Here is a 27,031-nt window from a genome sequence, read left to right as displayed (position 1 = left end):
GGTTCCATGAAGGCTTCTTCAACTTTCTTGGGTTCTGTTATTGAGACGAATGCGAAGTGCCCACAGAAATTTGCTAGCTGTGTTGCCCTTGAACGAGTGAGTGGACCTGGTGCATTGATGCTATCGATTATTCTCTCAATCTGCACTTCATTTGCAACACGAGGATGTACAAGACAAAGATTTTGCTCTTGCTGATCATTGTCATTGTTAGAGGGATTGTCTTCAGGCTGAGCATTGTCTTCAGGTTGATCAGGTGCGGAGATGATAAGTTCTTCTTTAGGTTGAGCTTCAGAAGGTATGATTTCTCCGGTTCCCATAAGTTTGATTGATTCACTGGATGGAACTTCATCTAGCACATTTGGCAAGTGCTCTCTTTGTGAGCCGTTAGTTTCATCGAACCGCACATCCATTGTTTCAACCACTTTGTAATGAAAGAGATTGAAGACTCTGTAGGAGTGTGAATCCTTTCCATATCCAAGCATAAAACCCTCATGTGCTTTTGGTGCAAATTTTGAAGTGTGATGTGGATCCTTGATCCAGCACTTGGCGCCAAATACTCTGAAGTAACTGACATTTGGCTTCTTGCCAGTAAGGAGCTCATAGGATGTCTTGTTCAGAAGCTTGTGAAGATAAACACGGTTGATGATATGGCATGCAGTGTCAATGGCTTCAGGCCAGAATTTTCTTGGAGTCTTTTATTCATCAAGCATCGTCCGAGCCATCTCAATAAGTGTTCTGTTCTTGCGTTCGACGACGCCATTCTGCTATGGCGTGTACGGAGCTGAGAATTCGTGTCTGATGCCCAAAGTATCAAGATATGTATCTAGGCCAGTGTTCTTGAATTCAGTGCCATTGTCACTTCTGATGTGCTTTATCTTGGCGCCATAGTTGTTCATTGCTCGATTGGCGAAGCATCTGAAGACATCCTGCACTTCAGTCTTGTAAAGGATTATATGCACCCAAGTATTTCTTGAATAATCATCAACAATGACAAAGCCATAGAGACAAGCAGTAGTAGTAAGAGTTGAGTAATGAGTGGGACCAAAAAGATCCATGTGTAGTAGTTCGAAGGGTTGAGTCGTTGTCATGATTGTCTTCGAGGGATGCTTGGCCCTCGTCATCTTTCCTGCTTTACAGGCACCGCATAAGTGATCCTTCTTGAACTTGACGACCTCGATGCCTATGACATGCTTCTTCCTTGCAAGGGTGTGGAGGTTCCTCATGCCAGCTTGCCCTAGCCTTCGGTGCCAGAGCCAGCATTCAGAAGCTTTTGCTAGAAGACATACTGCAAGTTGTGGTCCTGCTGAGAAATCTACAACATAAAAATCATCTTTTCGATACCCTTCAAACACTAGAGACTTGTCAGATTCCATTAGTACAAGGCAATGATATTTTCCAAACATCACAATCATGTTTAAATCACAAAGCATTGAGACAGACATTAAGTTGAAACCAAGGGATTCAACAAGCATGACTTTATCCATGTGTTGATCCTTTGAGATTGCAACTCTACCTAGACCCAATACCTTGATTTTACCAGTGTCAACAAATGTGATGTGACTTTTATCTGATTGACGTAAAGTTGAGTCCATGAGAAGGCTTCGCTTGCCAGTCATGTGATTTGTACACCCACTATCAATAATCCATTCTGAAGCAGCTGGTGTCGTACCCTACAGTGCAGTTAGGGGGATAGGCTTCACGAAGAGAATTGTGAAGCAAAAACATTTGACAAACCAGTGGATTATAAAAGCTTAGATCGAGATTAGGACTGATAGGGCAAGTTGCAAGCGATTCAGAAACAAAGTACATAGTAAGACCATTCGGGCATTTGATCTTGCGCCCTACAAGATGTTTAAGGTCCCCAGCAATAGTGTCAGACGATTTTGGTTTTCGGATGGATACCTTTCCCTACAAAAGAGAGTTAAGCTTTCTTAGCCACCCACATCTTCAGGGGTGGCTTCGAAGCAATAAGTCTAAGTGCAGCAGCTGAGAACTTTGGCTTTGGAGCCCTAGAAAAAAGTCTTGAAGGTTGACAATAGTATTCATAAGAATAAGCAGAATAGTTCTTGGTCTTATGAACATGGCGGTTTGATGAACCGCGCTCATATTCATAGGCCTGAGTATGGCTTCCCTGCAAAACATTTGCGTTAGTGTGACTCAGGTGAGTCCTCTGTCTGTATGAAGCCTTTGGACCGTATGAAGCCTATGGTCTGGGGTTTGTCTTCTTCACCTGTGGTGTCATGATGACATTCACAGGAAGATTTTCCAAACACCTTTTCGGCACCCAGATCTTCTTCATAGGCGGTCCATTCCTGCAGTTAGTACCAATGTACCTGGCAAACACATTCACAGGAAGATTTTCCAAACACCTTTTCGCGAAGTGACTCGTTTTCCTTTTGAAGATTTTCATGAGCCGCTCTCAATTTCTCGAGTTCTTCATGAGTTGTTGAGAGTGTTTCATGACGACTTTCAAGTTCCTCATACTTAATATGAAGATTTTTTATGTCTTCAATTAAGGACTGAGATCGAGTCATTTCAGCGTCCAATAGGTCATCGCTTTTGTCTAACAGTTTTTGAATATGTTCCATAGCTTTATGTTGTTTAGTGACAAGGGAAGCAAGTTTTGCATAGCTGGGTCCAAATTCATCATCAGATTCATCATCACTGGATTCAGATAGATAGCATTCAATTACCTTAGTCTCATTTGCCACAAGGCATGATGCAGAAGATGATGATTCTGGTTCGAATGTCATCGCTTTGAGTGACTCCTTAAAGTCCTCGAACCGAGGATCATGACGAGTTCGATGACCCTCATAGACCTCAGAGAGACGGTCCCAGATGAGCTTTGCATGATCGAGATGCATGAAATTCCTAAACTGATTTTGAGATAGACAGGAGCAGATGACGTCCTTCGCCGTGAGGTTCACAAGAGTGTACTTGCGAATGTCATCAGCTTCCGCCATCTTGCACAGATCGGTCAGACCAATCTCAGTGACGGTCCACAGCTCGCGGTTTGTTTCCATGAGGCGCTTCTTCATCATGGCCTTCCACTTGGGATACTCATGACCGTCAAAGATGGGGCATGACACAGTCTTCATACCTATGGTCGACATAACTAAACTCCAGGCGGTTAAACCAAAATCACACAGAACAAGGGAGTACCTTGCTCTGATACCAATTGAAAGTGTGTTATATCGACTAGAGGGGGGGTGAATAGGCGATTTTTATGAAAGTCTTCAAAACATATAAGTTTCGAAGACAAATGATAGAAATGAGCCTATTTCCATGCAGCGGAAGGTAGACTACACTAGACAGACAATAGTCAAGCATTCAATGAAGTGAAACCACAATGACTAATAGTAGCTAGGCAGTAAAGATCAGGTACACAGTGAAGACAAATAGATAAAGCAAATAGGCACTGACTTTACAAGAGCCAACTGTAAATAAAGAGATGAGAAGGATAGAACCAGTGTGCGTGACGAAGACAAAGGTTTGGTAGACCGGTTCCAACTGTTGTGACAGTTGTACGTCTGGTTAGGGCAGATATGTATTTAAACTTGAGGACACTTAGTCCCGACACTTAGTCCTGAGCACGCAGCTCGGAACACTTAGTCCTCACCATATTCCCCTTGAGCTAAGGTCACACCGACCTCGCCCAATCACTCTGGTAAGTCTTCAAGGTAGACTTCCAAACCTTCACAGACTTCGTTCACCGGCGATCCACAATGACTCTTGGATGCTCAGAACGCGACGCCTAACCGGCTGGAGGATTCACAGTCCTCAAGTGTAATAAGTCTTCAGATTACACAGACAAGAAGACTTAAGTGATGCCTAACACTCTTTGGCTCTGGGTGGTTAGGGCTTTATCCTCTCAAGGAATTCTCTCTCAAAGGCTTCGAGGTGGGTTGCTCTCAAACGACAAAAGCCGTACTTTAACTCTGAGCAGCCAACTATTTATGGTTGTAGGGGGTGGGCTATTTATAGCCACTAGGCAACCCGACCTGATTTGTCCGAAATGACCCTGGGTCACTAAGGAACTGACACGTGTTCCAACGGTCAGATTTCAAACACACACGGCAACTTTACTTGGGCTACAAGCAAAGTTGACTTGTCCAACTTTGAACAAGATTCGCTCTCATAGTCTTCACTCGAAGACATAGGATTTTGGTTAAGCATCACTTCAGTCATTCTGACTGGTTTTCTTGGACCCCACTTAACAGTATGGTGGTTCCTATGACTCAACAAAGAAGAAAAAGAACTACGAAAGATCTAAGTCTTCGTGTTTCATAGTCTTCATGCGAGGTCTTCTCTTGTCATAGTCTTCAAGGTGAATGTCTTCACATACCACCTTTGACTTCAATGTCTTCATACATTTTTAGGGGTCATCTCTGGTAGGAAAATCGAATCAATGAGGGACTTCTACCTATGTTATCCTGCAATTCTCACAAACACAGTAGTCCCTCAACTAGTTTTGTCGTCAATACTTCAAAACCAACTAGGGGTGGCACTAGATGCACTTACAATGCCGCCACCAGATGGGGACATATGCACGCCATCTATGCTTCACGATGTCCTGACGTTTAAATGGTTGCATGGCGCTGTAAGTATGAGTTTGGTTTTAACAAATCTCTCATTTGTACTTCACAAGTTGATAGAATTTTTTTGTTTATGTATGCAGATCATCAATGCATATTGTAAACACCTACAACACCGTGATTTTTCTGATCGTTACATATCAACAACGTGGTTCCCCAAATTTATGTTGAGTAGGGCAAGGGGAGAGACCAAGTCAGTAAATGATTTAGACTCAGAACATGTTACAAAGAAAACAAAAGTCATCGCAAGAGTAATGGATGAGTATTTCAGACGGGACAAGGTATTGCTTTCATATTTATTTGTTTTTATTAGACATTATTATTTAATTGCACTAACATCATTTGGTTACTATGTAGGCGCATTTTCCTATGCACGTTAATGATAATCATTGGATAACCATAGTGATGCACACCGTCAAGGAGGAGTTTCAAGTTCTTGACTCAAATTCTAAAGGCGCAATTAGCCAAAGAATTCGCAATATGATTGCCACCCTGGTACGCTATAATTTTCACACTCGCATTCAGAAAAATATTGAGTCATACATTAAATTCTGGTTTGTTAATTTGTTTCAGAGAGCTGAAATTTCTAAGGATATTATGGAGGCCAACTCAACTCTTGAATCAAAAAAAATTTCAGATGTCTCATCGTGGCCAATTAATGAGTATAAAATGCCAAGACAAAACGATGGGTAAGTTAAATGAGTACAAGGAAGTGCATGCTATATCCTAAGCTGATCACACATGTTTATTGCAGAGTGTCTTGTGGACTTTTTGTGATGTGGTGCATAAAATACTGGGACGGAGATCGCTGGACATATGAATTTGACCAGGAAGAGATTAATGAGTCAAGGCCACGTATTGTCGCGGAAATTATTTTTTCAGAGGTGAACAAATTAGAGAAGGTCAAGATGAAAATTGTTAAAATCATGGAGAAGGAATAGGTATTAGCATTAGTAGGGTTTTAGTCCGGTAGAAGGTTTCCCTACCGTTGTTCGATACTTTGAATGATTGTAATGCGACATGGCATTGGGATAGATTTCGACAATTTTTCACGTTTTATTTATCGCTTTCGTGTGAGACTAAACATTTAAATGCGTGTGGGCAAGTAATATTTTTGCTGTCCTAAAATGTATCGGTTTGCGGCTGCGATGTTATATGTACCGTTGTTGTTTCTACTCGCGGCGGTCATTTATTTATTAGAAAATATCCCCGCCGTCCTGAGTTGGTGTGATGTGGACAAAACCTGTACAATTTCCCACGTCGATTGTGCTGGCAGCAGCGGCGCTGGATCTGACGAATATTCCAGCCCAGCCCGTGCGGTGGCCGACAGACGAGGCAGTGGCGGGCCCGTGCAGTCCAGCTAGTGCGGGCTGGCGCGATTCGCCGTGCGCCACGCGCGGGTCTGCTGGCCCAGCAGCCGACCGACCGACAGCCGTGCGCCCGGTGGCAGAGGTATCGTCCCGTCCCACCCAGCGGGCACATGCAACGATCCCGAGGGGGAATATGGCGATCTGTCGGCCCATAAACGACGCGCGTCGGGCGCGTGGGCCGATCCTCTTCTTGTGCGGATGGGGACGCTGGCGCGTTGTGCCGACTAAGTTTAGTCCCACCTCGCTCGCGGAGAGACGCGCCGACCGGTTTATATACTCGCGTCTTCACCTTCTCACAAGCTCGCTACAGAACACTAATGAATGCCCTGTTGTACGCTGTGGCCTCCCCGCTCGCCGGCCGAAAGGCCTCCCAGAAGGCGTTGTAGTATACTGTCCGTGCGCGCGCCCGGCCACGGCTGGGCTTTTTTTCAAATATTTTTTTCACATACATTAAATTTAAAAAATGTTAATCAGTTGACAAAGTCATAACAACAGTAACACACTCATACAAATATATCATATTTCACACATAATAATAGAAATCGCGTGTCTCATAACATCGAACAAGGTGGCATAAAGATTAACTCAAAGTGCCATGTCTCCAATCCTTAAACAAATAAACTGAAAGTGCCAGTGTCTTCCATCGAACAAGGTGGCTTAAAGAATAAACTCAAAGTGTCATGTTTCTTATCCTTAAACAAATAAACTGAAATTGCGAGTGCCTTCAATTGATTATGAATATTTCATCTTTATGCCCGGTTCCTACATAACAAATTGTAAACAACTCATCAGACAATTGTAAAGAGAGAACCAAAAAATAATTAAAATAATGTAAAACTTACTTTTTATTCTAAGCGCACGTTTGCCGTCTATGGCCCTCTTTCTTACAAATGCCACAAAGAGGACCGGGTTTTTTCTCAGAAAATGATTTTGGTCTTCCATTTTTTGTAACATTTGGATCTTTCTTTGCCCGCCCTGACGTGCTCTGTTTAGGGGCGCCCTTCGTGGAAACTTTCACGGGATCACCTATGACATCAACATGTTGTTCCGGCTGACGTGGCTCCTCATGCACATTTCTTCTACTACCAACAACATCATTATCAGGGACTTTTTTCTTCGCTATTATATTCTGCAGACACTGCATCAACTCATCAAAGATGAATGTATCATTTGAAGCAACATGAAAAGCTTCAGCTCCTGTTATACTGAGTTGACTATAGCGAGCACGCTGCTCTGCCCCTGTCCAACCCCAGCCAAACATGTCACTCTTTCGCTGTGCAGGCAGCCCACCTCTCGCAACTTTCGACATCCTCTTAAGGATGAAACACTTAGGTATTTTAGATATTTTCAGATGAACCAACACATACAAAATGTGTTTGCAAGGCAATCCTTTCCGAAGCATTCGTCCACAACTGCAGTCTATCGTATTCTCAGAGTTTTCAGCTCGATAATTCACGCCGAACTGAAATTTGCGGTTATTTCTCCATGTCACGATGAAGGTGTGGCAGTCAACTCCCACCAGCGTCTCAAAAATCTCAAGCTCTCCCATCTTCTTCAGATCTTGTTGAAGAATATAAAAATTGGAATGAGTGAATACTTTGGCAGCATGCTTCTTAATATCCTTATATTCTGTGACTGATGGTGGCAATGACTGATTTGAAACACAGTCATCATGCGCCTCGTTCTCACGTAGTCGAACTATGCAATTCTCATAATGCACAACTAGGTCAACAATAGTCATACCGACGTCCAGGTGAAGGTGAAGACAAGAGTTAAGTCTTTCACTCCTCTGATTACTGCGCATACCCAGAAAAAAACCATCTGACAGATATGATGCTGCCCACAGACTCCTTTTCCTGTACATCCTACTCAGTCACTCTTCTATTTTATCAGTCTTCCATTTACGGACAAAAGCGTGCCATCTCGCCTCAAAGTTGGCTGGAGAGGTGGAGTAGTACAAGAGTGCCCTGAACTCATTTAGCGATTTGTAATTAAGGTGCTTCTGCATGTTTTTTTTTCACGTGCCATGAGCAGAGACGGTGCAACACATCAACCAAAACCAACCGAATAGCTCGTATCATTGCAGCGTCTCCATCTGTGATGATTGACCTTGGCTTTTTCTGACAATTGGCTTTCAGGAATGTCTGGAGCAGCCACACGTACGTTGCTTCGGTCTCGTCGGACACAATGGCACAACCAAAAACTGTGGTGCAACGGTGATTATTTACACCAACAAAGGGGATGAACGGCATACCATATCTGTTCATCTTATACGTGTTGTCGAACACAGTCACATCTCCATACAACTGATAGTCCCACCGCGATTGTGCATCGCACCAGAACATGCTCTTCAAACGGCCCTCCTTATCGAGCACGTACTCAAAGAAAAAGTCTGGATCCTTCTCCTTTCTTCTCCTCATAATCCCGATTGCCATGTTAGCATCACCCTTCGCAATCAACTTCATTTTTTCTCGGCGACATAGGTTGTACACGTCTCGTCTCAGAAACCCACACTTATCATACGAGCCATACCTGCTAATGAAGTTGTCGATGATGATATGCTTTCTAATCCCAGCTCCTTCCATCGCCAAGATCTCAGCTATCTGGTGATCTCCCATCACTCGATATGACCGCAGAAATGCCACCTCATCTGGTCTAGCTAACAAATGGTTGTGATCATCCATAAAAGCTGCCATGAACCAAACTCCACGTCCTTTGTCCAACTTCACGACTAAATGTGCGCCACACTCGCAACGAGTCTCAGGTCTTAGCCTGCGGGTACGGCCCTCCGGGTTTAAAAATTTACTGAGACGTTTTCCTGCCCTCGAGCAAACGTATCACCTATATCGAACAGTGGTTGAAAGTCCTTTTCCTCATTTCACCTTATCTTTTCTGATACTGAATCCACGGTCTTTGGCGTAGATATTATAGAACATGTAGGCCTCCCATTGTGATGCAAATGTCATACCCATAACCTTCAATTGTGTCTCCAGCGCACGTTGCTGGATTTCAGCTTCCTCAATGTCCATATTAGCTCCATCATCATGCTCATATTCATCATCACCACTCCAACCATCAAAGTTAGCCTACAATATTCCACATAAGCAAGTGTAAGTTGCCATTAACAAGTTTTTATTATTCAATGACATCTTAAATTTTGGACTGAACCTGGCTTATGTTATCCGCGAAAGATTCAACACCATAATTTTCCTTGTTCTGGACGTCAATATCCTCCTGCACATAAAAAAATCATATGCACATGTAAGTACCATATGGTTCTTCATCCGACGAAAAGATTGTACACGACACTTACGTTTTCACTACAAGCACCCTCCTCCTTCTTTTGAAAATCCTCCTCAGGTAAATTATTGTACGACGACCAGGATTCATTGTCGCTGCCATCATCATCATCTTTACTATCATTACCATTCGTACGATCAACACTATCGCTACCATCCCACTCATTCGTATCCAAAAACAGATCCGTAAATGCAGTTTCTTTATTCATTGAATGATCTCACAACCAACACTGCAATATTATAATAAAAATTGATCTATCAATTTTAAATCAAATTAAATGTACTACGATCATACAGATGACAACTTCTTATCTAACAAGTGATTGCACATAATTATTTACAGATACAATTTTTTTTGACAAACTAGACGGCTTACATGGCATGCACGTGCACTTCGGCCGGCCTGGTGTGGCTGCGGACGGCGAGGACGTTCCCGGAGAGGTTGATCACGGAGTTGCGGGCGGCGACGGCGTCCATGTAGGCCACGTCACCGCGACGACCTACACGGAGGCGACATCACGTACGGCGGGCGACTCCAACAACGTCCGCGCCGGCCAGATCCCGGGTGAAGACAGGGAAAATGGTCGGCGATCGGCGGGGAAAGGCGGCGATCGGCCGGACGGGAAGACGTTGGAATTGGCAGCGTGATCACGGCTAGATCGACGGGGAAAGGCGGCGATCGGCGGGTAAGGGCGGCGATAGGCGGGGCGGGGCGACGTTGGAACGGGCCGCGTGATCAACGCAGATCGTGGTTTTTTTTCGCACGAAGGGGAGAGGGTAGATGCGAGCCGGCCGTATCGGCTCGAGCCGTGCGCTCGGTTGTACCTGTATGGGCACGCCGCATACGGCGCGGGATACGTTAAGCACCGTATGCCTTTATACGTTAAGCGAGGGGAGGTGTACCGAAGCAGACCTCATATTTAAATCCTTACAACCCGTTTACGTCACCTTATTATACTTGCTCTAGTTAGTTCAGAGTTTAAGACTACTCATGGTTGCTCGCCTAGACACGTCTGAAAGGCAAATCCTAGTCGAGAAGTTGCACCGAAACGACACTTTGGGGATCAATCCATTGGCCCTCGGGACTGGACGCAATTATACCTTCACCTCTCGAGCAGACGAACGGACGGCGGCCAACCTCAGACCGTTCATGTTCCAAGAACGCGTGCAGTCAGGCTTGCATACGAAGACAAGGAGACGCGCGGGCGCGGCCGCGGCAGCCTCATTTCTCGAGTCTATTTATACAGATAACATGTGTGTACTCTCGTGATCCATATTTCCAACCTTCTCCTTGCACTTGCTAGTTCGTTTCACTCGCCATGTCGTTCGCTGGCGTATCCTTGATCCGCGACGGCAGACTACGGCCTTCCGGCTCGGCCATCAACGACGCCGGCGCCGCTAGCCGGTACCATCTGCTTGTGGTTGAAGGCTACTCATGCATCAAGCATATTCTTAAAGGCAGTCCCATCGAATCTCGCTCTTTCAGGGTTGGAGGGTATCTGTGGTCTCTCAAGTACTACCCTAACGGTTCGCCGTGGGCCTCTCCCGGCGATGTATCTGCTGCCCTTGTCCTTGCTCAGGATGTTGCAAAGCCTGTGAAGGCGCAGTTCAGGTTCAGTTTCATTGATCAGTCCGATAAGCAGGAGCCAATACGCACTCGTTCTGGAGGAGGTGCCTTTCGTGACAAATCTCGTGAATATTCGAACACCTTAACGAGCAAGGATGCCTTGGAGAACTCGAAACATCTCAAGGATGATGGTTTCACCCTCCGGTGCGACGTGGTTGTTGTCGTGGAGGACGTCGTCAATGCCAGGGGCACAGGCGCCGCTCCACCGTTCGTTACGGTTCCGCCGCCCGACATGCAGCGGCACTTCACCGATCTCCTGGCCACCCAGGAAGGCACCGACGTGAAGTTCAAGGTTGGCGGCCAGACAATCGCCGCACATCGGTGCGTCCTTGCGGCCAGATCTAGAGTATTCAAGGCTGAGCTCTTCGGCCCTATGAAGGAGAGCACGGCGACCGCCAGGGCCATACACATAGAGGACACGGAACCTCGAGTTTTCAAGGCAATGCTTGCGTTCATTTACAGTGACTCGGAGCCGGAGCTGGAGAAGGAAGATGGTGAAGATGCGATGTGGCAGTGGCCGCAGCTGCTTGTCGCAGCGGATAGGTACGATCTGCAGCGGCTGAAGCTCATGTGTGAAGCTAAGATATGCGGGTTCATTGGTGTCAACACCACGACGACCATCCTGGAACTGGCTGAGAACCACCACTGTGACGGCCTGAGGAAGGCGTGCTATAATTTTCTCGGCGCGCCGGGGAACCTGAGGGCTGTCGCGGCCACTGATGGGTTCGACGATCTGATTACGAGCCACCCCTCCGTCATGAAGGAGCTGATCGCCATGCTTGCGCCCTAGTTCATGTCTTCTATATTTAGTATCATCTATCTATTCGAATTCAAAGGAACGGAAAAAGCAATCGTCTAGATTTCATTATCATTTGGTCTCTGCCGGTTGAAAATGGGTTACTGGACTTGCAACTTCTCTGGTCGTGATTTTTTTTTGTTTTCTCGGTCCTGGGGCAGGGCGAACGGGGCGGCCGCCCCGGGCCCCCAAAAGTCAAGGGGCCCCTCCCAAGTTTTTTTTTTGATAAAAGAGAGCTCTCCTCTCCGATTTCCATTAATAGAAATCACCAAGTCTTACAACTAGCAGAAAATAAAAGCGAGGAAACTAAGCTGTCTCCCCCCTGGTCCCTGTTAGCACTGCATTGAGGTAGGAGGAAAGCCATCCCTTGCCCTACCCACAGGTCCTCAAAACAGTGCAGAGCTTCCCAAGAGGGAGACCTAAGGCCTGGGCTCAAATCCGGTCCCAGCACCAGCATTAGAGTTTAAAAAGTCTTTAGAACAGTAGCTAAATAGCGATAACGGAAACAATCTCAACACACTAGTCTTCTCTGAAGGACAAAGACAAAAAGCAGGAAAAACAGTGGGAAGGCTTGAGGCAGTAAAGTTCTTCGCAGCGTCACCGAATCCAGAAGACCCTTGAAGCTTTTCACCCCATGATCCTTCTAGTCGCCAGTCGCCACCCATGAGCTGCTCGAAACACTTCTTCAGCCACCACACCGATCTGCTTTAGTCCAGCCTCCATCATTTTATTTCTTACGGGGTTTTTCTGCAAGAGATTCCAATCATGTAAGTTTTTAAGTAACAAGTTGACAGGCACACAGGGATCATTTACCCTGTTATTATTAAAAATCACACTGTTTCTCAATTTCCAGATAGTCCAACAAATAGCAGAAATACCTATCCAAACTAAACCCCTTTCCTCTTTTCCAAAAGTTTTAGCCCAGCCCCTCATCACCAGATCCAAATCGTCTGGTATATCTTTGAGATTGAAAGCACATTTCAAAATAATCCACAGAAGCCTAGCTACCGAACAGGTCAAAACAGATGATTGATGTTTTCTTTTCTTCCACGGAATGGATATTTATCATCTCCTTTCCACCCCCTGCATAACAAGTTATCTTTAGTGAGGATGCTTTTTCTAAGAGCTAACCACATGAACACCTTAACTCTAGGTGGTATTTTAATCTTCCACATATATAAGTGTGGGTATTTGATCCCATTTTCTATCAAATGTCTATAGAAGGATTTCACTGTGTAAATCCCTTTTTTGTCAGAGTCCACTTCACCTTATCTTTTTCATCTGTTAACACCACCGAATTGGCAGCCTCTTTTATATGTTCCCACAACTCTCTCGAATCCCCCATTAGAGTTCTCCTAAACTGTATATTGTCAATCCCCCCCTAATAACCTCTTTAACTATTTTCTTTTTATCAAAGCAGATATCATATAATCTAGGGAATTGTTTGCATAAAGGTGCTGAACCAATCCACCAATCTTCCCAGAATCTGGTGTTTTCCCCATTTCTTATGTTAAATTTACATAGAGAGGCAAAATGATCTCTATGTTTTAATAACTCTTTCCAAAATTGAGAGTCTCCCTGTCTAGCAATTATATTCCCAATAGCTTTATTTTCTCGGTTTTTTTCAGCATAATATCTTGCCATAGTCCGTCCATGTTATAAATTTTCCACCACCACTTGCTCAATAAAGCTTTATTCATCAGTGCTAGATTATGAATCCCCAAAAACCCCATGTCTTTAGGTCTGCAAACCTCAGACCATTTAACCAAATGATATTTTTTTTCTTCTTATCTTCTTCCTGCCACAGCAATCTAGCTCTGAAAAAATCCATGCGTTTTTCAACCCCTACAGGTATTCCATAAAAGGACATCATGAAATAAGGGATGCCTGTCAGAGAAGATTGAATTAGTGCGACCCTCCCAGCACTAGCAAGAAGCCTCCCTTGCCAGGTTTCACACTTTTTTTCCATCTTGTTCTCAGTGGGTTTCCAGTGTTTATTTCTGATTCTCCTTTTATCAACTGGTAGCCGTAAATATTTCATAGGTAAAGCCCCCACAGGGCAAGTGAATATCTTACACTAGTAGAAAAGGGGGCAAAGGTTCAGGCCGGGTAAGCCCATTAGTCCCGGTTCAGTCTAGAACCGGGACCAATGGGTGCATTGGACCCGGTTCGTGAGCCCAGGGGGCCGGCCGGGCCACGTGGGCCACTGGTCCCGGTTCGTCTGGACCTTTTGGTCCCGGTTTGTGGGACGAACCGGGACCAATGATCCTGACTCCTGGCCCACCAACATTGGCCCCGGTTGGAGGCATGAAACGGGACCAAAGGTCCCCCTTTAGTCCCGGTTCATGGCACCAACCGGGACCAATGGGGGTGCCTATATATACCTCCTCGCGCAAGAGCAGAGCACACTGCTCTGTTTTTTCTGGCCGAGGGAGAGAGGGCTTGGTGGTGCTCTAGCTCACCTCCTATGCACACAAGGTGTTCGGTGGAATGCCCGAGCCACACTACTTAAGCTTTCTCCTCTCCAAGCTCGACCTCCAAACTCCATTTTCCTCAATATTTGTCTAGGTTTAGCGGTCCGTCACGCCCCGCCCCCGTCTTCACCGTCGTCGATCACCCGCGCCGATCTCATCATCGGCACCACCGTGATGAGCCTCTTGTTCTTATCTTATTTCTGAAAGGAAAAATATTCTTACTTGTATGTTTAGATAGATACTTGTATCATTTTCTTACTTTTATTATTGCATCTTATATAGTGTGATGGTTTTGGTATCCGCCCCCGTCGGCCCTCGTCCTGTCTATGATTCGGATGTGGTATATATTATCTTTATAACTATTGGTTCATTTATTGTTTATGAAAATTATGCCGACCAATGTGACATAGATTTTATTTATCTAGGAGGTATGTGAACCGGAAATTCCAACCGACCCTATTGTTGAGAGGTTAAATTTAGTTGAAGAAGAAAACAATTTCTTGAAAGAAAAAATAAAAAAAATGAGGAGGAGAAGATGATATTGGAGTTGCATGTTGCGGATGTCGTCGATAATCACAAGATCAAGATGGATGCAATGCGCTTGAAGATTAGAAAGATTAGAAAATATGTCGTTCATACCGAGGCTTGGTATCATTATGCCGTTGGATCAATTGTTACCTTGGTTGCGATTATGATCGCGTTTGTTTTCGTATTGAAATGTTTTACCTAGTTTCAATCTATGGTTTAATTAATTAGATGCTCTGGAGAGCTATATGTTGTTAGATGAGAACTATGTATGTACTTTGGTTTTAATGTGATGATGAACTTATATTAATTTGGTCACTTAATTATCTATTCATGATGTTCTGTAATGGTTTTTGACACACTTAGTTATATATAACGCACGCAGATGAACCGGCAATGGATGTACGGTGACAGACACACCTCCGAGTACATTAAGGGCGTGCATGAATTTCTCGAAGCGGCTGAGGCAAACAAGCAGAATGGTTTTATGTGTTGTCCATGCCCTAATTGCGGGAATACGAAGTCTTACTCTGACCGGAAAATCCTTCACACCCACCTGCTTTAAAAGGTTTCATGCCACACTATAATGTTTGGACAAGGCACGGAGAAATAGGGGTTATGATGGAAGACGACGAAGAAGAAGAGTACGATGACAACTATGTGCCCCCTGAATACGGTGATGCTGCAACGGGGGGAGCTGGTGAAGATCAAGAGGAACCAGACGATGTGCCCAATGATGCTGCAACGGGTGAAGCTGCTGAAGATCAAGAGGAACCAGACGATGTGCCCGATGATGATGATCTCCGCCGGGTCATTGTCGATGCAAGGACGCAATGCGAAAGTCAAAAGGAAAAGCTGAAGTTCGATCGCATGTTAGAGGATCACAAAAAAGGCTTGTACCCCAATTGCGAAGATGGCAACACAAAGCTCGGTACCGTACTGGAATTGCTGCAGTGGAAGGCAGATAATGCTGTGCCTGACAAAGGATTTGAGAAACTACTAAAAATATTGAAGAAGAAGCTTCCAAAGGATAACGAATTGCCCGACAGTACATACGCAGCAAAGAAGGTCGTATGCCCTCTAGGATTGGAGGTGCAGAAGATACATGCATGCCCTAGTGACTGCATCCTCTACCGCGGTGCATACAAGGATCTGAACGCATGCCTGGTATGCGGTGCATTGGGGTATAAGATCAGACAAGATGACCCTGATGATGTTGACGGCGAGCCCCCCAGGAAGAGGGTTCCTGCGAAGGTGATGTGGTATGCTCCTATAATACCACGGTTGAAACGTCTGTTCAAAAACAGAGAGCATGCCAAGTTGATGTGATGGCACAGTGAGGACCGTAAGAAAGATGGGAAGTTGAGAGCACCCACTGATGGGTCGCAGTGGAGAAAAATCGAGAGAATGTACTGGGATGAGTTTGCAAAGGATCCAAGGAACGTATGATTTGCTTTAAGCGCAGATTGCATTAATCCTTTCGGAGAGCAGAGCAGCAATCATAGCACCTGGCCCATGACTCTATGTATGTATAACCTTCCTCCTTGGATGTGCATGAAGCGGAAGTTCATTATGATGCCAGTTCTTATCCAAGGCCCTAAGCAATCCAGCAACGACATTGATGTGTACCTAAGGCCATTAGTTGAACAACTTTTACAACTGTGGAATGGAAACGGTGTGCGTACGTGGGATGAGCACAAACAAGAGGAATTTAACCTAAAGGCGTTGCTGTTCGTGACCATAAACGATTGTCCCGCTCTCAGTAACCTTTCAGGACAGACAAACAAGGGATACCACGCATGCACGCACTGTTTGGATGACACCGAAAGTATATACCTGGACAGATGCAGGAAGAATGTGTACGTGGTCCATTGTCGATTTCTCCCGACCAACCATCAATGTCGAAAGAAAGGCAAGCATTTCAAAGGCGAGGCAGATCACCAGAAGAAGCCCGCCATGCGTACCGGAGATCACGTACTTGCTATGGTCAATGATTTACATGTAATCTTTGGAAAGGGTCCCGGCGGACTAGCTGTTCCAAATGACGCTGAGGGACACACACGCATGTGGAAGAAGAAATCTATATTCTTCGACCTACCCTACTGGAAAGAGCTAGAGGTCCGCTCTTCAATCGACGTGATGCACGTGACGAAGAATCTTTGCGTGAACCTGTTAGGCTTCTTGGGCATGTATGGGAAGACAAAAGATACACCTGAGGCACGGGAGGACCTGCAATGTTTGCACGAAAAAGACGGCATGCCTCCAAAGCAGTATGAAGGTCCTGCCAGCTACGCTCTTACGAAAGAAGAGAAAGAAATTTTCTTTGAATGCCTGCTCAGTATGAAGGTCCCGACTGGCTTCTCGTCGAATATAAAGGGAATAATAAATATGCCAGAGAAAAAGTTCCAGAACCTAAAGTCTCATGACTGCCACGTGATTATGACGCAACTGCTTCCGGTTGCATTGAGGGGGCTTCTACCAAAAAACGTCCGATTAGCCATTGTGAAGCTATGTGCATTCCTCAATGCAATCTCTCAAAAGGTGATCGATCCAGAAATCATACCAAGGCTAAGGAGTGATGTGGCGAAATGTCTTGTCAGTTTCGAGCTGGTGTTTCCACCATCCTTCTTCAATATCATGACGCACGTCCTAGTTCATCTAGTCGACGAGATTGTCATTCTGGGGCCCGTATTTCTACACAATATGTTCCCCTTTGAGAGGTTCATGGGAGTCCTAAAGAAATATGTCCGTAACCGCGCTAGGCCAGAAGGAAGCATCTCCATGGGCCATCAAACAGAGGATGTCATCGGGTTTTGTGTTGACTTCATTCCTGGCCTTAAGAAGATAGGTCTCCCTAAATCGTGGTATGAGGGGAGACTGACTGGAAAAGGCACGCTAGGAGCGGACTTAATAATATGTAGGGACGGGCATTCTTGGTCTAAAGCACACTACACAGTTTTACAGAACTCTACCTTGGTGACCCCGTATGTCGATGAACACAAGAATAGTCTGCGCTCCAAACACCCGGAGCAGTGCGACAACTGGATTACATGTGAACACATCAGGACTTTTAGCAATTGGTTGGAAACACATCTCAGAGGTGACAACACTGTTTGTGATGAGCTGTACTTGTTGTCCAGGGGACCATCTTTGACTATATTGATTTACAAAGGATACGAGATAAATGGGAATACATTTTACACGATTGAACAAGATCAAAAGAGCACCAACCAAAACAGCGGTGTCCGCTTTGATGCAACAACCGAGAAGGGAAAGGACACATATTATGGTTACATAGTGGACATATGGGAACTTGACTACGGACATGATTTTAAGGTCCCTTTATTTAAGTACAAATGGGTCAATCTGTCAGGAGGCGGCGTACAGGTAGACCCACAATACGGAATGACAACAGTGGATCTGAAAAAATTTGGGTACACTGACGAACCGTTCGTCCTAGCCAATAGTGTGGCACAGGTTATCTATGTGAAGGACATGTCTACCAGACCGAGAAAAAGAAAAGATAAGGAAGCGAATACATCATACGATGAGCCAAAGCGCCACGAACCGGTACCAATGACCCCCTTTAGTCCCGGTTGGTGCCACCAACCGGGACCAAAGGCCACTTTTCAGCAGCCCAAAGGGCGGGAAGCGGCGGCCTTTGGTCCCGGTTGGTGGCACCAACCGGGACTAATGCCCACCTTTAGTCCCGGTTGCCGCCACGAACCGGGACTAAAGGCTCTGCTATATAAGTCCACACTTAGGAAATTTTCACTCTCATCTTGCAGTTGCCGCCCCCGACGACGCCGACGCCGCCAGGCTGCCCCGACGCCGCCCACCCCGGCCCGCCCCCGTCGTTGCCGTCGCCCGCGCCCCTGCCTCGACGCGCGCCGCCCCGGCCCGCCCCCGTCGACCGCGTCCCTGCCCCGATGCACGCCGCCCCGGCCCGCCCTCGCCGCCGCCCTCGCCGGCCCCTACCCCGACGCGCGCCGCCCCGGCCCGCCGTCGCCGTCGCCCGCGCCCCCTACCCCGAGCGCGCGCCCACTGCCCCGTCGCCATCCTCGCCGCCGACCCCGCGGTCCTCCTGGTCCGGCCAGCGCCCTCCCTAGCTAGCATTTTTTTTCATATATATGCTTTTTTCATATATATGCTTGTTTTTTATATATATGTATATATGTTCTCTGTGTATATATATGTTCATGTATATATGTAAAAGATAGCTTTTAAGAAAAATTTGGATTTTTTTCTGTTCATAGATTTTTTTTGGTGATATTAATTATTGTAAATATGCAAATGTTTGTATATTCATATGAACAATGAATTAGGCAATACTACTTCATGTATTTTTAAGAAGGAAGAAGAAGAAAAAGAATGAGAGGAAAAAGGAAATAAGAAGAGGAAGAAAGGAGAAGAAGAGGGGAGAGGAAGAAGAGGAGAAATAAATAAGAAGAAGAAAAAAGAAGAAAAAGAAGAGGAGAAGAAGAAAGGAATAGAGGAGAAGAAGAGAAAATTTTTCTCTTCTTCTCCTCTATTCCTTTCTTCTTCTCCTTTTTTTCTCCTTTTTTTTCTTTGAACTTCTCCTCTAGTTATTCCTTTCTTCTTCCTCTCTTTTTATTTCTTCTTCGTTTTCTTATGTTTTATCGGGTCTGTCGTCGTTGATATACCCATCCCGATAACTTCAACACGTGGGGGGGGTCGATATACCCCCTCCCTGATAACATTATTTTCCCGTGTATGTATCTGGCTGCCCTGGCAAAAGCACCCAAGTCTCCGCCGAAAGGCAACTATGAGCGCATTATTGGAAATACATGGGCCGAAGCGGAGCGGTCGGGAAGTACAGTCAGTGATCAAAGGATGAAAGAACGACGAGCAGCTGGGAAACAAATTGCCCAGCTCGGCGAACAAGGGAATCAATCGTGCCCCCCGCTCAAGGTGCCTAGCGACATCGTCGATCCGAGGATGGTGCCCGGTTATAGCAATCTTGGAGATTACCTGCCCGACGATGTACATTATGATTTCATGGACGTGCAGATACACAGATACGAGTACGGGAAGCCTCTCGTCAAAGATGAAAGATCTCTATCAACGATGATGCGAAGATTGCATGATTGGTACTTGAAAATCTGCAGAGAGTCTGGGGGGAGGAGTACTTTGTATGTGAGAGTTAAACCGGAGCATGACCTCGTTGGAATTGATCTGTTGCCTATTCCATTTGAGGAGTTCTATCAGTTTTTCAATCAATTGGCTCTCGATAAAGCAACGGCCACCTGCTACTGTCTGTAAGTACTACCACCTTCAATCAATATAGTGGTACCTGTCAGTAAGTCTCTCTATATAGCTCAGCTCTTTCATTGCATGTGTTTATAATTATCCTCACTATATTATGCAGATTGAAGATCGCCGAATTGAAGAAAAGACAACTCGGTGATATTGGATTCATTAACACATATCTCATAGATGCAACTGAGGTTAAATTTCATGCCGCAGATACCGAGGCCAACTTGCTACGATCATTCAAAATAAATGAAAACAAAGATATAATACTCTTTCCTTACAACTTCAAGTGAGTGTTACTGTCTTGTGCATATTCGGTTTCCCTTATATATTAGTCCAGGTTATAGTAATGTAATTGATGAGTTATGCATGCGTGCGCAGGTACCACTATATTCTCCTAGAGATTAGGCTTGAGCAGGGAGTAGTAACTGTCTTGGACTCTAAACGAAAAGATCCCCAGGAGTATGCGGACATGACTGAAATCCTTGAGAAGTTAAAATCGATCATTATCCACCATATCAGCAACTTTGTTCATTTCCTGATATCAAGTAATTGTTTTCTTTTGCCTGGCAGGGTTTGGAGAAAATTCACCAAAAAATCTCCGGGACTGCCGAAGATGCTGCAATTTAGATACCCGAAAGTAAGTACTATAGTAGCATGTTCCGCGCGTCTCCTAGCTATTGATTTAAGCACTAGTTTCATCAATACCATTTGGCATTCTTGCTTATTTGTTTGATTGACCTCTATTTCTTGTAAAGTGGTTGTGACAGGAACAAGGGAATGATTTCTGTGGATACTACGTTTGCGAGTCCATCCGCCACACGACCTGTGAGCGGGGCGGGTACTCTGACGAACAATATGAAATGCGTAAGAAATAATATTCACAATTTTAGTCTATCACCATCATTTGTGTTGAGTTTCATTTATTCATATATATATATGTATTAACCCCCTTCTTCAAATTAGATGTTCCGGATGCGGGATGAACTCCTACCACCAGATCGCATGCGAGCAATTCAAGAGGAATTGGCGGCATTCTTTCTTGACCACGTGATCACTGAAGACGGTGAATACTATGTGGACCATGCGTCCGTAGTTTAGGAGATTATATTTGTAAGAGATAATTATTGTATATATGTAGCCGGTGGTGTCGGATAGATATACGAGAACTTGTTGTTCGACCAATCTCTCGGAGAAGGAGAGGTGGTCGATATCACTTCTCTGTGTATGCATATATGTTCATGACGATCTTCTATTTTCTTCGTTTGCTTACTAGCTAGCTAGCGTGTCTAGTCCTCTCTATATGTATGTAGTACATAGCGTCGACCAAGCACGGACATAAGAGAGCACACTTCTCTCTATTAATTAGCTATCTAACACAATATATACCTAAATTAACCCCCCAAAACCCCCAACCCCCCTCCCTTTCAAAAAAAAACAAAAACCCCAGCCACAGAAATGCTGACGCGTGGATGACTATTGGTCCCGGTTGGTGCCACCAACCGGGACCAAAGGCCCTCCTGCCTGAGCTCAGCGCGCAGGCCACGTGGAGGCCCATCTGTCCCGGTTCTGGTTAGAACCGGGACTAAAGGGTCAGGGCATTAGTAACGACCCTTTAGTCCCGGTTCTGGAACCAGGACAAAAGGCCCTTATGAACCGGGACAATAGGCCCGTTTTCTACTAGTGTTAGTGTATTCATCTTTTTTATTTTCAGCCTCCCCAAAGAGGAAAAGTTCACTTTTCTGAAAATTAATTTTCAAGCCAGACATTTGCTCAAAGAGGCATAGTATATATTTAAGATTTTGAGCACTATCTATGTCATCTTGTAGAAGGAAAATGGCCCCTCCCAGGTATATGTATGTTAGTACGTAGTACAGGCATACAAGTCTTCGAGTGAAAATAATTGAAGCCAGTCTCAGCGCCTCGCTCAGCCTCTGGCGTGCTAGCCTAGGAAATAAAAAACTATATGGTGGGCCTGGCCCATGTTTGCATGTACGTACGTGGAGACCGGAGAGGAAAAGGAATCACGATTTCCTTTAGGCTTCCTTTGGTTCATCGGGTAGGAAAATCGTAGGAATATGAAAGTCATAGGATATGAGATGACATGTATCTCAAATCCTATAAGTAGGAATAGGAAATGAGATGCCCTTTGATTCACATCATATGATTTTTTCCATTGAGTCTAGGCTAATGTTTATTTTCCTATGAAATGTGGAGGATAGGAAAAATTCCTCCATAAGAATAGGGTTTCATTCCTACAAACCAAAGGGCTCTAAATGAAATTTTCCTATAGAATTCCTACAAGAATCCTTTAAACCAAAGGAGGCCTTAACTTCGGATCGGTCGTTCCCTGCCCTCTTTACTGTTCCGCTGTTCGTGCTCATCTAATCCTCTTCGACTCTGCTTCCTCATGAACCACGCGACGACTGCAGCAGGTACGTCTCGGCGCGCCCTCTTCTCTCACATGTTCTTCTTTCTGTTTCTTTTCTTTCTAATCCTGATTCCCAACCTGTCGATCGGTCGAACAGGTTAACAGGGAATTATTGTTAGTGCGCTCGAATCAATGCGCACACGTAGCCAAATTAGATTATAGAGAGAAGGTACTACTTCCTCCGTTTCAGTTTACAAGTCCTGCGCGTATATTTAGGTTGTCAATTTTGTCACCCTAATATAAACTATTTAACACAAAAATTATACGGTTCGAAAATAGAACATCTAAATTTTATATTGGTATATTTTTTCTAATATATGACTTGTATTAGGTTGGTCAAATTAACGACCTTGGGATACGCGCACGCCCTGTAAACTGAGAGAGAGGGAGTATACTATTTCCTAGCAGACTGTCATTACATTAGATGATCTTCCATACTTAATCTAATATCTTATATAAGGTAATTTGTTCCTTTCAATTTCAGCAGGGGTCATGTCGAGTTCGGGTAGAAAGTATGTATCGAAGTGATAAAAGAAAAAGGAAGGAGGCAGATGACGAGATAGAAGAATTAAGAGGATCTCTTTTTAAATATTATAAGAGCGATACAAGCACTCCAAGAAATCCAGATGAGTTGGCGATAGCTTTTTTTTGCGGGTGAGGCGATAGTTCTTGCGGATGACCAAACTAATGGCAGTCAGGAAGATGATGGTCATACTCCTATAGAAGGCAATGTTGACGTCAACATGGATGATAGCAGTGTGAGTGATCATGAGCCCATATTTATTTCTATTGCATATGAGATTTTCTTTACTATGCTCGCATTAGCTGAAAGAAAGTTTTTCAAAATTCAAATTGTTGAAGAATTACCTGAGATCTACAATGTCGCAAGAGAGGTTGAATGGCTTGGCAACTTTATGCATTGAGAAAAATTTGCTTGATGAAATTGATATTGATACTATCATTAGCGACTATGCATCTCAGAATGTTAGGAGAAATTTTTGAAGGTAACATGTAATACATTATATGATGTGCACAATCATTTTGGATGCACTTAATTATTTTCTTTCATACAAATTATATCTACATATGGTGATTATCAATTAGACATTTATATTAAGGGTCCTGAAGGGCCCCGGATTATAGTTTCGCCCCGGGCCCCCGAAATCTCAGGACCGGCAATGCGAAACGCTGATTGTCGCAGATCATCTTGCTTAGTTTCTTTTCCCCTATGATGTGATAAGATAAGCTTTTGGCACTATTTAGTGATAATGTAAATGCGTGCTCTGCCAAACGTGCAGAATGTTCTTCATCAATTCGTAAATGAAGCAACCTTGCAGCACACATTTGAAGCAGTGCATAGATATAAGTTAAACTCTTCATGCCTAGCTAGGATTATACATAAACACATACAGGGTCTCAGGCTGATTTCACAATGCAAGCTTGGTGATGGCCGGGCTATTTTCTTCTGGTTGGACCGATGGATCCTCCTTGAACGCAGCATTGCCAGCTTCTTTTCCCACCACCTCCACCAATACTTTCTTTGTCCTATGGACAGGCGCATTTGGCGCGCAATTGGTATACGACCACGCCGCTCTACCTTCGCTGATGTCTGGTCCTCCACTCTCCGGGCCGCCTAGCCCACGACACATCCTTCGTCTTCCTCAGGATACTTTGGAAATTTTGAGATGCAAGAAACAAAAGGCCATTGATGCTTGACACGCCAATGGTCATCAAGACATCATCGACGACCTAACTCTCCAGTCACATTAATAGACGCGAAATGGACCGCTCATATTCACGTGGGAGCATTCCAGACTTTCTCATGTAATAACTTGGCTAAATCTGATTCAAAGTTAAACTCAACTAGAAGGTAAAAAAATGGCAAACTCAACTAGGACGACGTAGCTAGACCTTAGTTTTCCAGTTTTACGAGAACTAGGTGTTGCTTATCCTAAGATCTGCTATTTTAGTTAACTGTAAACGAGTTTACAAGGAACTGGTTTAGCAAAACTCCCGGATCCAAACAACCGCCGCCAAAACATACGCAGCGGTGGAATCGATCACGTGTCATTCATCAAGATAGGTCTCACCTGCTAATCGTGAGACCTGATCTCATATAATTTTTTTTTCATCAGTGGCCATGTCATTCGCCGGCGTATCCTTGATCCGCGACAGCAGACTATGCCCTGCCGCGGCGGCCATCATCGACGCGGGCGCCGCCGGCGGGTACCACATGCTCGTGGTCGAAGGCTACGCACGCACAAAAGCCGACGCCCCCCACGGCCATCACATCGAGTCTGGCCCCTTCAGGGTCGGAGGGTATCTCTGGTTCCTCAAGTACTACCCCAACGGCTCGTCGTCGGCCAGGCCCGACAGTGCATCTGCTTTCCTCATCCTCGCCTAGGATGTCGCCAAGCCTGTGAAGGTGCAGTTCGTGATGAACTTCATCGGCCAGTCCGACAAGCAGGAGTCAACATACATTGCTTCCACTGAAGTATGCGAGTTTCCATGCAAATCTGCTGCTATGTCCTACCTGAACTTCATAAGCAGGGACGAGTTCGAATGCTCAGAGCATCTCAAGGACGATACTTTCACCCTCCGATGTGACATCATCGTCGAGGATGCTGCCGACGCCAAGGGTACTGGCGCCGCTTCACCATTTGTTACGGTGCCACCGCCCGACATGCAGAGGCACTTCACCGACCTCCTCAAGGACAAGGAAGGCGCCGACGTGACGTTCGAGGTTGGTGGCGAGACAATTGCCGCGCATTGATGCGTCCTCGCTGCTGCAATTTAGTCTATTTTAGGCAGCCCAATAATTATTTCAGAAATTCCTAATAAATTCTAGAGGCCCATTTAGCCCATTTATGCAAGGCAAGGGATACTATTAAAGTTTAGTCCCACATTGCTAGTTTAGTGGGAGTTGGACCTCCTTATAAGGGAGGTTCTTTCCTCACTCCTCCTCTCACTTGTACGGGAGAAGGGTGATAAGGTTTGGCTGCTTCATCACGGACGGTCCGGTCGCCGACGACTTCTTCCCCGATGTCCACGACCTCCTCGACGACATGGCAGGCGAGGACACCGACCCCAAGTCCAGCGCTTCTTCTGCTGCTGTCCTGTACGTGTTTATCTTCTCTCTGTCAGAACGCATGACTTGTTTTATCTCTACTATATTAGTCATGCTTTATCTAGTATTTCTGTTAATAAAATTATTTGGTAAATTGCTCATATTTCCAACACTAGCGGCCCGGTCTAGGGTCTTCAAGGCCGAGCTCTTTGGCCCGATGAAGGAGAGCACGGCAGCTGACCACACCATACGTGTAGAGGAGATGGAGCCTCAGGTTTTCAGGGCGATGCTTGAGTTCATTTACAATGACTCTGAGCCGGAGGACAAGGACAAGGACAACGATGACGACGCGATGTGGCGGTGGCAGCACCTGCTCGCCGCAGCGGATAGGTATGATATGCAGCGGCTGAAGCAAATCTGTGAAGATAAGCTGTGTGGGTTCATTGAGGTGAATAGCACCACTGCCATCCTGTCACTAGCTGAGCAACACAGCTGTGACGGGCTGAAGAAGGGGTGCTACGTTTTCCTGGGCACGCTGGGAAACCTGAGGGCTGTCGCGGCCACGGATGGCTTCGATGATCTCATCAGGAACCACCCCTCCGTTATGAAGGAGCTGATTACCATGCTTGCGCCTTTTTGAGTAACGTCTGGATTGCGCAATCAATTGGTCAGTTAATAATGGGTTTCTGGACTTGCAAGTTCTTTGGTCCTGGTTTTTGCCTCATGATACAGTTATTCATTAGGTGTAACAAGTGGGTGCTGCAAGTCATCTGACTTTGTTTCTTTTCCTCTATGAGATGCAAGATAAGTTTTGTCTCTGTTTTGTTATTAACCGGTCGTGCACCTGGCTGAAGAAGTTCTTCAAAATTCAGAAAGAATGTGAGAACATGCAAAAAGAGGCCGTGAGTGTTCAAAGACTAAAACAGACTTGGCGTCGCAAAAACCATCATGTATTCATGTTCCATAACCTTTTTTGTCCTTTTTTTCTCTTTTAAGATGCATCATAGTCTTTGCTAGAAGTTTTTCAGATGCAAGTATTTCCTAGAATTGCATGGATTTTTTCCCCTTGGTTCGTCCTGCAGAATGGTTGAAGTGCAGAAGAAAAAGAGAGCCTATTCTCCAGGGTTGCAAGTTCATCACAGCCATGTCAGGTCCCTGCTTTGTTGGTCCCGGAGTTTATTGATAATGCCAATGACTTGTGCTGCCGAATGTGCAGAATGTTCTTCACCAATTCGCAAATGCAGCAACCCTACAGTACACATATTAGATGGATTTTCACTGCAAGCCTGTGACAAGATGGCTTTTCAGTGATACTTTCACCTCAGCGATCGATTTCACATTGCTAGTAATTTTGCAAAAGCTTGCTTATGATTTTTCCTCGGACGAAAGACTTCATATAGTAGAAGATGGGCTCCGGAGGGCCACCAAGGGGCCCACGAGGCAGGGGGGGCACGCCTCCCACCCTCGTGGCCAGAGTGTGGCCCCCCTCTGATATTTTCTTCGTCCAGTATTTTTTATTAATTTTAAAAATGACTTCCGTGAAGTTTCAGGACTTTTGGAGTTATGCAGAATA

General features: G+C 45.1%; 1 protein-coding gene and 4 pseudogenes across 1 annotated transcript; 3 read left to right on the top strand and 2 right to left on the bottom strand.

Moving 5' to 3' along the window:
* Window positions 1-6,815: 6,815 nt before the first annotated feature.
* On the bottom strand, window positions 6,816-8,046 carry LOC147992349 (protein FAR1-RELATED SEQUENCE 5-like; annotated as a pseudogene).
* A 33-nt stretch (window positions 8,047-8,079) lies between these two features.
* LOC147992348 (protein FAR1-RELATED SEQUENCE 5-like) lies at window positions 8,080-8,994 on the bottom strand (annotated as a pseudogene).
* Window positions 8,995-10,583: 1,589 nt separating this feature from the next.
* LOC147992347 (BTB/POZ and MATH domain-containing protein 2-like) lies at window positions 10,584-11,681 on the top strand. The gene has a single exon (XM_087540232.1). It carries the CDS (start codon window positions 10,584-10,586, stop codon window positions 11,679-11,681), a length of 1,098 nt encoding a protein of 365 aa, XP_087396358.1.
* Window positions 11,682-15,943: 4,262 nt separating this feature from the next.
* LOC147992346 (uncharacterized) lies at window positions 15,944-17,895 on the top strand (annotated as a pseudogene).
* A 6,636-nt stretch (window positions 17,896-24,531) lies between these two features.
* On the top strand, window positions 24,532-26,098 carry LOC147992345 (BTB/POZ and MATH domain-containing protein 2-like; annotated as a pseudogene).
* Window positions 26,099-27,031: the final 933 nt, after the last annotated feature.

Source organism: Triticum urartu, chromosome 1A (genome assembly GCF_056163025.1).
Source record: "Triticum urartu cultivar PI428250 chromosome 1A, HENAU_Tu73, whole genome shotgun sequence".
NCBI classification, from domain to species: Eukaryota; Viridiplantae; Streptophyta; class Magnoliopsida; order Poales; family Poaceae; genus Triticum; species Triticum urartu.
This window is presented reverse-complemented; position numbering and strand designations above follow the sequence as displayed.